Genomic DNA, 12519 nt, shown 5'->3' on the forward strand with positions numbered 1-12519 from the left:
GCATATTGGCCGGGGGGTGTCGACACCAAGGGCCTGACTGAGAGGGGTGATGCAACAAGTGTCACAATCGAATACATTTGCTCTCGCTGTTTTGTGAGGCCATGGTCTTGGATGTTGACGTTGATAATTTTTCCGTTCGAATGCTCGTTCGCTGGAGGATGCAACACACTGCACTGGCGCCGACGGCGATCTTAAACGACGACAACTGACCGACCACCTATATGGCAATCTCATCGAAGCTGTGTATGACCTCATGCCTCTCCTCCGTGCCAGCAGGCAGATCGGCATTCCCTGGCCTCTGCACAACGAAGCTCCTCATCCCAGCCGCCTTAGCCGCCTCGACCTCCCTGACATTGTCGCTCAGAAACAGCCAGTTCCCCGCAGGAAACCTGTCATGCTTCCCAACGATCTTCTGATAACTCTCCACCTCCGTCTTCAGGCCTGCATTCACAGTGTCAAAGTAATCAGAGATCATGGGCGTCAGATCACCCTTGTCACCGAACTGTGTGGCATCGGTGTGTCTGAATAACAGCTTCTGCGCGGGCACGGATCCCGACGAGTAAATCATGATCTCGATGCCCCGTGCCTTCCACGCCGGGAACCTGGGCGGTACGTCTGCGAATAGCGGCGCCTTGAGAGCACCGCTCGCGTAGCCGTGCTCCCAAAGGTAGCCCTGCAGGTTCTTGAGGTAGGCAATCTTGACGTCCCGGCTCATCAAGTCCGCGACGTGCGCCTGGAGCACGGAGGGCGAGGTCCGGTGTTCCGGCGGGAAGGCCTCTCTATACTGAGCAAAGGAAGGGCTATCCCATTGTGTCTCCAGGGTAGAGGGGAGGGCCTGAAGGGCGTATGGGAACTAGATGGTGTGGTATTATTAGTCTGAGGATGGAGAACGCAGGCTGTCTATGCCTGCTTGCGAACTGACGTCAAAAGCATGGACAACTCTCGGCTCCTAGACACGAGATGAGATGAAACCACCATATGATGGCCCGTCCAGGTTTGGCAAGCACTTGCTTTCTTTCACTTGGACGATGAAGAGACGTCATTCTCATGGAACCTGGTGCGTATCCCTATGAGACGATGGCCGTGTGTTAGATGTACACTCCGAATGCTGAGGTCCGACGGGATGACCCCCCTCCCCCAACCCGGGCCCCCTCAGGCTACCCGACTTGAATCGACAGATCGATTGCGTGAGTTATTCGTCCGTTGTTTCCATCCTCCTGATCGACATATTCTGAATCAGGATGCCTGCCCGGTACGTAATGCTACGCGATAGCAGGTGCACGTCTGTTGATAGGCCACGACATGATAACCTGAGGCACCACTTGGGCGGGCCGCATATGGCAGGGATCGGAGCAATTCCATAGGCCTGATTGACGGTTCGGGATCCGGACAGCGTAGCACCACATCGCCAACATACGCAAGCTAAGTAGCGCAACAGTGCGAAAGGGTAAGGAGATGCCACGAAAAGGACTGCCGGGACAGGGACAGGAGGCCCCAAAAATAATAAATAAATCAACGAATAAAAATAGGGAATCTTCCTTACCAGAACATCGTGGACGAATGAGATGGAACACACGGTCCCCTCTGCAAATAAAAAGAAATCCCCCAATGGTCAGCCAACCCGTTTGAGCTCATGCATCAACACGTCGCGGGACCAGGAGGAGATCAGGCACAACGAGGGAAGCTCCACGACGGGGAGTGACCGCCAAGAAGTGGACACTTTGGAGCACAAGAGCCCGCATCCGGAAAGTCATGAGGCCTTGGACGACGTGGAGCACGGTGACTGACGGAACGGCGTGGGAAAACGGTGGTTGAGGTTATGCAAGGCGGTGGTGGGTAGTGGAGCATCCCTCTTTGGTGCTTCTCGTTGTCACTGGCCGGCACACTGGCGTTGGCAGCCCAACCGGGTGAGTGCAGCTGCAGCAACGCCTCTTCTTTCTCTGTGTCTCTGACCATCACCCGCTCCCTTCTCCCTTCCTCTCTTCTATTGGACAGACATTTACTTACCTATGTCTAGCAGGATGACCCTGACAGAGTCTAGATCCTCAGCCATGGCGGTGGCAGTACGCCTGCGTGCGCTTGGTCCAGGTCCAGGCGTATCGGCTCCTCACTGGTCCCTTCTCAAAAAGGACAGGGCGATCTTCACGGGTAGGGGGGGGGAGGGCGGCGTTCCGACCAAGGAAATCCAGTTGAGGGATTTGGCTGCCGAGACAAAAAGGACCAATCTGGACCGCGCTGGAGGTTCACGGTTCACGCTTGTGGTGCTGCTGGGTTGTCTGTTTATGCAAGGCGTTCAGGCGTCCGGGCGTTCAGGTTCCCATGCAGGAAAAAGAAGTGGGATATAATAATAAGCAAGAGATCTATAACTTGCAGGGCAGGTGGGAAGAAAAAGTCAGAGCGGTGAAGAGTTTTGACCTGCCACAAGACAGGACGCCCTTACTGTTGAGGAACTAGCAGTCGGTCAGGATGATTCTTTTCAAATAGGGCTGTTGTAGCAACGAGCTAAGGAAGAGAAGGAGGAGGAAAATTCTGTTCGTGCCTGCATTGCTCACTGCATAATCGCGGTGGCTAAGGAAGGTATGGAGGGTGGTGCTGGTGGTGGATGGCGTTGTCGGAAGGGACTGGGGACCCATGGGCGGATTCCTCCTTCCAAAGACGCCAGCGGTCGTGGTGGGCACGGTGGGTTAGGTGTGGTGAGTTGATGGGAAATGCGGTGAGGCCTGCCCGTGATCCGTGCGGGCGGCACCTGGGCGCCTGGTGCACCATCTCCGTCCATTCACCACTGTACCGCAGTACAAAGAAACGCCTGAGACCCTGGATATCCTGGCCTGGTCCTGCCTGGTACCCACTGGACTGCCCTAAAAGTCCACTGAAGCGGCCCTGACGGGTCCCCACCCCTACCGCCTCCCCCCTGTCCCCGGCGTTGTCTGCATGCACGCTCTTTACGAATCTTCCGACATGCTCCATCAAGGTGCTCTGGTTGATGGAGATTCATCTCTCGGCAGCAGGAGAAACAAGGAGCACACGTGTCAAAATAAACATCGACAACAACAACATTAACAATAACAATAACAGAAGCTCCAACGTCGCACTTAGGTTACAGGCCTCACTTCTCATGAAACCACCATGCGGCAGCTTCGGCTGGGTCCGGTTGCATTCCAGTAGTATCAACATGCGATTGCTAGAGGGAAAAACAGACTTCATGATATGATAGCTGCTGTGAGAGGGGAGGATTCCCGCCGTGCTCCGTGCTCCCGTGCTCTTGTGCCCTCCGTCGCCATTGCCAAGACGACCTTTTACTGGATACCCAAGGTGGTATTCTTATGCATGTCGCGTCGTGCAGCAGACCGCTCCAGAGAGGTGGCGGCGGTGCTGTGTGCGGTTCCACGAATTTCGAAAATAAGGTGGCCAGACGATGGGTAGAACATCTGCCCACTGCATTGCCGCTAGTCTCTGTCCAATGCCACCATAGCACCGTTGTGACACTACGATATAGTACAGAGTTGACTATTGTTCCACTCACTCATGCAGCAGAGGGGGCCGGCGGCGGCGGCGATTCGCGAAAACCTGCCCCCAGCATCTTTCCATCTGTGGCTGCCGCGTCGCTACGGTTTCAACAAGTCAAGCCAAGGGCAGTATCAGGACGACATCAAGCTACTACAGTACGCCTGCAGCAAATGGCAGCGAATGGCAGCAGCTTCCGAACACGACCTCGACCTCGACCTCGCTGGGGCCTGTACCACCCACCGTCCGATGTTTTGATAGCAACCTTGGCCTGGGGGCCATGGCTGCAAAAGAGAGAGGTAGAGAAGAAGGCGAGGAGGAAGAAAAAAAAATAAAGACTAAAAAAGGGAAACAACCAATATCCGCATGAGGAATTTGGTATCAGATTAAAAGCTGTCAAAAAGTAAACTGGGTCTGAACAGCTGGAACGCAAGCCTGTGTTTCAACAGGCGGGGTCGTTATGGAGAAGCACGCACACCATGACGGGGATTGTCATCAGTCCCCCGAGGTGTGCCCCTTGCGTCTGCGCCCGCCTACACACCATCTCGTATGCAGGTCGTCGAAAAGGGCAAGCGACGAAAACACTGGATCTAGAAAGAAGGGAGAGATAAAAAGAAAAGAAAAAGTAGGGGCCAACTAAAAAGACCCTTTGACCGCCAAGAGAACCAAGAGAATCATCGCATCCGCGGACCTGGACAGCCAGACAACGCAAGACGATCGATGGTGAGGTTAGGAGGTCTCCAATTGGTACTCCAAAGCCAGGCCGCCGTTCCAGGCGTTAAAAGAACAAATTTGTTGCTGTCTGGCTGCAGCAACAGCAAGGTCCTGTAACGCTGAGCCGCTGGTCGCCTACCGCTGGGTACGTTCGTCCCTTGTCACTGCCTCGGACCCTTCCCCAGGGCCCGTCGCAGCCTGGTCGTGACGCGACGCCACCAAGGCGCCGGCCAGGCGCGATCTAGTTGTAGCACGCCAAGCCGTCCCTTTGTTGCGCGAACTGATGGGCACGACGGGTTGTCCGCATGCGACGGGGAGCCAGTAATGATACACCCGCATGGAGAGAATGCAGATAGGAGCCAGCCCGTCCTAGGTGAGTCCCGTGATCGACAATCTGCTAGAATGTTCTCTACACAGGCTGTTAGGTACGGCTGCCGCGCGAGTCACCCAGTTCTTTTGGGTCTGCGTCTAAAGCCGCAGTCGAGATAAGAGAGTCACTCCCCGACCATCGGCCTCGGCCTCCAGTCAGGCAGAGGAGTGTGCTAAAAGGGGAAAATGAGCAATCGCCCTAATTCGGCTTCTTCTGGTAATCACGAGGCAGATGATGGATTATTAGCAATACGCCATAGCGCAGTGACTATTGAGATGGACACATCCGGCCTGTGGAGCCCTCAGATCTCAAGTTCAACGCACAGTGATACGGCGATAGTGCTACAGTATGGCACCACTAACCACCATCTACCACCACCTCTGATGTACGGGGGGTTGCTCTCTTGTGACCTCAGTGGTTCGAGGAATGGATGCACTTGGGTCTCGAGGACTGATAAGTTTCGAACGCGCCTGTCCTATCTCCCGATCTGGCCGCCTAAGCTCTCCCCCACCCACACGGCCTGCCTGGAGCTTAATTCAGACACCCTTGGCAGACCAACCAAGATCGGATCGCTATTTTGGAGATCTCCAGCTCGCACACACCCCCTCTCACCCCGTAAAACAAGAGACACAAGAGACCAAATGAGAAAGAGAGGGAGGGAGGGGAGTCAGTCATTCAGTCACTTTACGAGCCAGCCCAATGCTTGGTCCCCCCCCGCCCGCACAGTCACATAGTAGAGATAGTATTATTGCTACTGCGTAGAGACATGGCAGGAGGATTGACATGATTGGCGGTTCACGAGGTTGCTGTGGAGCCGGCTATAGGGTCACGTTGGGCAGGCCTGACAGGTAGAACGTGGCCTCTTCCTATTGATTTTCCCACCCGGCGGTTCCTGCGCCAGCCTGCATCTCCCCAGGCGCCCAAAGCCCAGCCCCCTACGCCTCTCTGCACGATGCACGCCTCTGCGCGCCGTTGCTGTTATTGCGACAGACAAAAAGCAAAGAAGCAGGGCCAATTCACCGGCCTGCGCCAAAGGGGACCTATGATGAGACCTTCATTCCGGTCCAGGCATCTCGGTAGGCATGGGGTTTTCATTGAGGGGGGGGGAATCCCTCAGCTCGTTCCTCTCTATCTGAGACCGTTTGACAAGCAGGCAAGGGCTCGCGTGAGCGCGAAGCGGGTAAAGCTTTCGCCCTGGAAGAGGTGGTTGCAGTCGCCTGCAATGTCAAGGAGGTTTCGTTTAGCCTTTGAGCCAATGAGGGGGCGCATGACGAACTTGGTGAAACGGAATGCCGTGGAATCCTGGGGTACAACCGAGAAGGCTCTGGCACCTCTGGTGACTTGACGGGAAAAGCTCTTCCAAGGCACGCGGCAGGGCAAGGGGGGCAGGGCAAATAAGGGCAGAACAAGGGTTGGAGATTTGGGGGCCGATCCGGTGGAGGTTAGGGTCCCCCAGCACTGGGAACGTGTTATTCTTCAGGGACACGAGCGTCCACAAAGGCACACGGACGTTAGTTTTAGGGGGGGGGGGGGGGTCCAGTAGTCACGCTCTAGGTTTGGCCTAGGGTACCTTACGATGCACCAAACCTGGGGTCATGCCTCTGTTTCTTGTCGTCCCATCTTTTCTTTTTTTTTCGGGGCTTGTGTGCACTGGTGTGTGCATCGAGGCACGACGAGTCCTGCTTGCATGCACACACAGTGGGCGGTGAAGGAACTTGTGAGCGCAATGCAGCGCCTCTTTCTGCAGGTGTGCCATCCATCAGGTCCTGATTTAGAGACAGACGATAACCTGACAGGATTAGTGCGGCCTGGTTCCCTGGGACGCTAAGCTCAATGGCGAATAGGCGTTGACATGCTCCCAGGGAACCGCAGCCAAGGTGTGGCCTCTCCTTGGTCGTCAGAAGCTCGTCATTCTCCTGCCGGGCCACGTACGTGCGTCAGTCCTCGCACAGTGTGCATATGCCCAGTACAAGGGTGGGAAGATCTCCCAACGAGGGTAGGGACAACAAAACGGCAAGCACGATGGGCGAGAGAGACCTTCATTACTCACACCATCCACTGCTAAATTCGCTAGAGGCCTTCTGCGCACTGTGAAAGGTATACATACGTCTGGGAAGATCCCAGCAGTTCCAGAAGTCGAGATTGCTAATCTCACCTCTGAGGTCTCGCTTCGTAGCGCATCCAAGCCGCAACTGGAGCCTTTCGACTTCGCTCAGTTTCCATACAGGCCTCTACGGACTCCATGCAGAGTCCGTTCCCAGCATGTCCAAGTTGGCAGCTTGGCTACCGATACGCCCCCTCATGTCAATACTGACACACCACCCCACCCCTCGGCCAGACACCTCACCACACCTGCATGTCTCCTGCACTCTACGTATTCCTTCTTCTCATCCTGCATGCCTGTCCTTGTCTCCTTTCGTCGTCCAAGCAGCCCAGCCCGTTTCCGTTCCAGTTCGTCGACCACTCTTTGGTCACTCTCTTCCCTCCCTCTCTTCTCTCTGTCTGCCTTGCTGCTTCTTCCTATCCATCAGTTTGTTTCTTGCTGTTCCCACCGCCTTCTCCTTAGTCTCTTGTTCTGCATAGTCCTATCTATCATCTTACCACACCACCCTCCCGACCAACCTCTCTTCTTCTCTGACCCTCTTTCCCTTCTCCTTATCCTACCTACCTCCCACCCACCTCATCCCACCTTCGCCATTCCCCCATCTCAACCTACTTCACTTCGTCATCCCCCTGCATCTTCCAGCTTGCTTTTCTCTCCTCCCCATCCTCACCCTACGACGGTCATCCAGACAAGACAAGACAAGTCAAAGTCAAAGTCGAGTCAGGTCTATCCTCTTGAGTGTCGACTTCCTAGACGAGAGCGATCCGGAGCGTCAAGTCAATTCATTCAGCTCCATAATTCCATCTCATCAAGGACGCTGACGTCGGCTCAATTGGTTTATTGTTGTGACTCGTCAAAGCAAGCAGTGCACCAGCGCATCACCTGCAACCGCAAAAGGGCCTCGACCACCTCCCCCTCGACGGCCTCGACCCAGCGTTGGACCTGTCTTGAAGTCGTCTGCAGCTAGGTCCTCGGTTGCCTATCATCAGTGCCCTTGCTGAACGGTCTGCTTCGGCTTGGCACAAGGCAGCCTACCATCTGTTGTTGTTCACCGGCAGTGCAATTCCTGAAACAACGATATATCGGCAACCAGTCCTCTTCATCTTGTCGCTGCTTTGCACGTCATCCGCCCGATTTTCTCCTCATTCACGCCAATTACCTGCGACTGCAACAAAGGCCCGGGTGAATAAAAGACAGACAAGACACAAAAATAGAGGGCAGCTCCCGCCAAGGGGGACACGGTCGACCTGGAAGTGCGATATTTGTTGAACTAGGACGGCTGAAGAGTCACAACCTCTTCTCCATCCTGTTCCAGAAGGCGAACCCACCTACGAATGAGTCCTCTCACGATCCACTGGGTGCTTCTATAATAGGTGCCAACATCTCACGCAACCTCATTACCCACCACAGGCGCCGGGATCCTCCCAGCATCCGAGGCTCCGCTCACTTGACGGCTGTGCCGTGGACAATTACTCACAGCTTCGTGTCTCCGGCCCCGTCATTGTCCCCATCCTTCTTGCTGTGGTCCCGCTCCGCTCTCGCCGCCCAGTGCATTATCATACTTCACACCATTGAGGGACGACTCCTGCTGGCATCTACTACAAGACTTCGGCATCGTCATCCCTTGGGTCTCAATCACTTCTTGCTTCTTCCTTGACATAAACCTTTCTTCGCGAGACCTTCTTCACTCTTTCTTCCAAAACCACAATCAACTCTTTCCAATGAGCCTTTAACGATCTTTCTTTTGTTCCCTTTTCAAAGCATACGTCTCCAGTCAACTCGACTCGTCGACGAAAACACAGTCAACTCTCCAGTCAACCTTTCCTTACCAGTCTTTTTTTATCATACCGAAAATACCCAAAATCGATGAGCCTCTGAAAATCAACGATCCGCACTTTTGTTTGTTTTGTTTTACTACCTGACCTCACGGTCTGTATATCGCCTCTCTACAACATCCTCGGTACCTCCTACCGCCGACTCGCACGCATACATACTTGGACCACCTCACCGACTACTCCAAACGGGACTCGACATCTCTTCGCAACTCTCCTCTCTCCGGCAACTTCTCACCGCCCCATCGATTTCTTGAAATCTATACACAAAGCAGCCGAAAGAAAAGAGAAAAAAAGATATTCGGAGTTTCTTTGGGCAACATTTGTCATTCATCATTGGCATAGACTGGTCGGCACCGAGGCCTACGACAAACAGCGTCTGTGGTCCCTGTATCACCAGGCATCCTTTTGTCTTCAGCAACCTACGATTTTTTTTTTATTTTAATTTGGGACACATCCTTTTCTTCTTTTTCACACAATGGAATGCTTGCGAGACGAGTTTAACGGCGGTGTCGTCCTCGATGGGCGATACGAGACCTTGGCGCCACTCAACCATGGGTCCTTTGGCATGGTCTTCAAAGCTCGTGACCTGGTCACGGGGGAGACTGTTGCCATCAAGTGCCTAACCAAGAAATCAGCGGCTGACGAAGCTGGCTTCGACTTCGCCATTGATGACAAGTCGGAGGAGCTCGTACTCCACCGCCGTCTTGGCCGCCACCCCAACATTGTCAACCTTCTCCACTCCTTCGAGACCGACGCTCATGTCTACCTCGTCCTCGAGTACTGTCAACAGGGTGATCTTTATGAGGCTATCCGTGTCGATCAGGGTCCCCTTGAGACGGAGCATGTCAGGCGCTTCATGCTGGAGCTTGTGGACGCTGTTGCCTACATCCACTCCAAGGGCGTCTACCATCGAGACATCAAGCCTGAGAACATCTTTCTCGGCAAGGATGGTACCATGAAGCTGGGAGACTTTGGACTGGCCATCAAAGACAAGTGGACGTACGAGACCTCCGTCGGCAGCGACCGCTACATGTCGCCAGAGCAGTACGACTCGGCTGGCGCTGGGTATTCCCCCGCGCAGGCTGACATCTGGGCCATTGGCATCTGCCTGCTGAACATACTGTTCTCGCGGAACCCCTTCACCACCCCGACCGAGGCTGATCCCCTCTTCCTGGATTTCTCCCGAGACAAGCAGTCCCTCTTCGATGTCTTCCCGTCGATGTCGCAAGACACCTACGAGGTCATCGTCGAGTGCATGAACCTGGACCCCAAGAAGAGGTCGCTGATCGGAGCGCGCAGGGCCCTGAACCGCGTCGTGAGCTTCACCACCCTGGACGAGGGTGATGACGAGTTCTGCTCTGCCCACCGCGATACCATGGCCACTGCCAACCGGGAGCCACTGCGCACACCCTCGATCCAGTCACCCCAGGTCGACACTGGTGCCTTCCCCTGGGCCCGCGCCCTGCACACCACGAGTGCTGCCCAGCCAATCCGCCAGCTCAGCGTCATCCCAGACAACGAAAGCTACACCGAGGATCTCTTCTCCAACTCTGTGGCGACGGCTGACTGGGTCTCCTCCGCCCAGACCCCATCCACGGCGTCCATCCTCGGGTCTGGCCTTACTGGTTCCATGCAGTCGCTTGCCATCAAGCGTCCCAACCTGCTGAAGCCAGCTGCCCAGATCGCACCCATGTCAGGCTCCCTGCCGATCTCCATGTCCAAGCCGCGCAACATTCCGTCTATGTCTGCGGTCTTTGGTGGCAAGGACACAGTGTCCAAGAGCTGGAGTGACCTCTGGGAGGAGGAGGAGGAGGAACACCAGGAAGAAGAGCGGGCTCGTCAGTTTCGGGCTCTCAAGAAGATGAACTCTCGGACTTGGAGCCAAGACAGCAAGGCTGACGACGACGACACGCCTCGTCAGGGTCTGTCGCCGGCCGTCAAGTCTTCGGTCATGAGCGCTGAGCCCCACGTGCCGTCCATTGAGGATGCAATCGATATGGACGGCGACCTGCCAGACGACTTCTTCTTCCAGGATGTCAGCCCAGTCAAGACACATGAGCTGCACCCGCCACGCCACTCACCACCCCCTTCCAAGAAGGATGTCCTGGAGAAGTGGGCCAAGCTTGGTGAGCGCCGCCGCGCGTACACTGGCAACCGAGAGTCGATGCCCAAGCCAGACTTCATGGTCAAAGCGGGACGTCAACCTGGCCATGTACTCAACTACGGTGTGTTTGGGGATCACGCCTCGACGAATTTCAACAATTTTTCTGTCTCCAATCATCACAACTATACGATGAACAACAAGTATCAGGTTCGTGAGAGGGCCAAGGAGTGTCCTTGGAGTAAGAGCAAATCGCGCGAGCTCAACTGGAGTTGGCGCCGGGAGAAGCGCCTCGGCGATGCCGAGTGGGTTGGTGCTAGCTGGCAGGAGGCTCACTCTTAAAAGAGAGAGCCCTCCGTTTTCATTGCCTGCTCACCACTTGTGGTTGGGCTATCTTGTCTTCTGTTTTTCTCTATCTCATCTTCACCGCCATGTCTCAATACGGTTTGGAATAGTGTGCTCTGCTCTCCACCTGCACCACACTACATTTTCACGCCTCGTGTTTGCCGCTCTGGGAGGTTACATTCTTCTTCTACTACTCTTTTAGTTCTTTGTGGGAAGGCCTGTTTGATGATTGCATCGCGTATGGGGTTGAAGGGTTCTCAACAAATTGCATCGGGAATGGGTTTTCATTTACTGTTACATATTTTTATTTTTTCTTGGCCAGGAAAACACAAAAACATTGCGGAAGGGGGCAGAGCGGCAAGGCGGCAGACACGAGGCAAAACCGGTGCGAACCATGGTCAAATGGAGTTTCTTGACTCTAAAGCAAGACAAAAAAACTCGACCAAGGTGATGAAGAGATAAGACAATGATCTTGTCCAACTCGCTTTCTGTGTATTAGATATCTCCACACTACTAGTCAAACACAATACCAGAAGTTACCCACTCACACAAAGATGAATGAATGCACAATCACCGTGATACTCTTAAGGGCTCTCAAGATAGTGTGTCGCACTGTTTGGTAAGTCACTCCATTGGGGGCCACAAGAAATAGTAACGAGCACGCATGTACTAGGGAGGACAACGTCAAAGTCTCTGCTTGCAAAACACTGATCTCTCCTCAGCCAGTCACTTAGCCATGCTCATCTCGGGCCAGGAACACAAAACACAATGTGGCACATCGCAATGCAGTGCAACGCATGACAAGACGCAACCCTACGATCCGCCTTGTCTCTCACCCGTTTCATACGTGGTACTGTCCCCTCCGGCGGGGGGATACGTGATATTTGGTGTTGCTAGTGTAAGTGTAAGGGTTTGAGAGAAGGTGATTATATTGTGGGCTGTGGGCTGATCACACAGTGGTGTCCATGGTCATTGGGTTATGGGCTGGGGTAGTGAGTAACGCATTCTGATGAGGATGCTGATGGGCTTGGACAAGATTGTCTGTGAGTGGTGCAAGGAGGTGGCCTCGGGATTACAAGTAGGGGTTGATCAAATGTGATTGAGAATTGCCTTCAATATTGCCTAATATTATGGTTTTTGTGATCTAGGTAGGTTGGTGTCACTTACGATTTTCATAGACTTACAGTTCGGAAGCAGACTTTAAGTTCATAACCAGCCTTTTTGAAAGCGACTGAGGCTTTGACTGAGCTTGTAATTAATGAGTTGTCTTTACAGTTTCCAAATAATTTGTACTCTGGTTCAGGTGATATGTCCAGACCTGTCTGAGGACGCTCGCTGGTCCGTCCATGCTGCGTCGATCCGCTCTTCCTCGCCCAGAACTGGAGTCCTTGAGATGGTGTGCATGCATGGTGTTCTAGCAGCCCGCCTGAGCTTGACTGGGCTGCAGGTTGGTCTGTCAGGGTGGAAATGTGTGACTTTCAGAATGTTGGGCTGAAGTGTGAGTTGGTAGTAATTATCTTGCGTGACGGTTGTCTATGACGGGAGA

The 12519-nt window shown here is 54.1% G+C and overlaps 2 protein-coding genes across 2 annotated transcripts; one reads left to right on the forward strand and one right to left on the reverse strand.

Annotated features, from left to right (window-relative positions):
- Positions 1–109: 109 nt before the first annotated feature.
- On the reverse strand, positions 110–2577 carry M406DRAFT_320099 (uncharacterized protein). Its single transcript, XM_040919349.1, has 3 exons — positions 2008–2577; positions 1544–1584; positions 110–853 (listed from the first exon to the last, which is right to left on the reverse strand). The coding sequence occupies exons 1-3, from the start codon at positions 2051–2053 to the stop codon at positions 218–220; spliced, it is 723 nt and encodes a 240-aa protein (XP_040780871.1). The 5' UTR covers positions 2054–2577; the 3' UTR covers positions 110–217.
- A 4752-nt stretch (positions 2578–7329) lies between these two features.
- M406DRAFT_270917 (uncharacterized protein) lies at positions 7330–11521 on the forward strand. Its single transcript, XM_040918095.1, has 2 exons — positions 7330–10796; positions 10839–11521. Exons 1-2 carry the CDS (start codon positions 9003–9005, stop codon positions 10968–10970), a joined length of 1926 nt encoding a protein of 641 aa, XP_040780872.1. The 5' UTR covers positions 7330–9002; the 3' UTR covers positions 10971–11521.
- Positions 11522–12519: the final 998 nt, after the last annotated feature.

This window comes from Cryphonectria parasitica, assembly GCF_011745365.1.
Source record: "Cryphonectria parasitica EP155 unplaced genomic scaffold M406scaffold_1, whole genome shotgun sequence".
In the NCBI taxonomy this organism is placed as follows: Eukaryota; Fungi; Ascomycota; class Sordariomycetes; order Diaporthales; family Cryphonectriaceae; genus Cryphonectria; species Cryphonectria parasitica.

Coding starts and splice junctions, on each gene's coding strand:
- M406DRAFT_320099 (XM_040919349.1), bottom strand. CDS start 2,053: ATGGCTGAGGATCTAGACTCTGTCAGGGTCATCCTGCTAGACATAG. Junction 1,585..2,007: donor GGTCATCCTGCTAGACATAG/GTAAGTAAATGT, acceptor TTTTATTTGCAG/AGGGGACCGTGTGTTCCATC. Junction 854..1,543: donor CATTCGTCCACGATGTTCTG/GTAAGGAAGATT, acceptor CACACCATCTAG/TTCCCATACGCCCTTCAGGC.
- M406DRAFT_270917 (XM_040918095.1), top strand. CDS start 9,003: ATGGAATGCTTGCGAGACGAGTTTAACGGCGGTGTCGTCCTCGATGGG. Junction 10,797..10,838: donor CGAATTTCAACAATTTTTCT/GTCTCCAATCAT, acceptor AACAAGTATCAG/GTTCGTGAGAGGGCCAAGGA.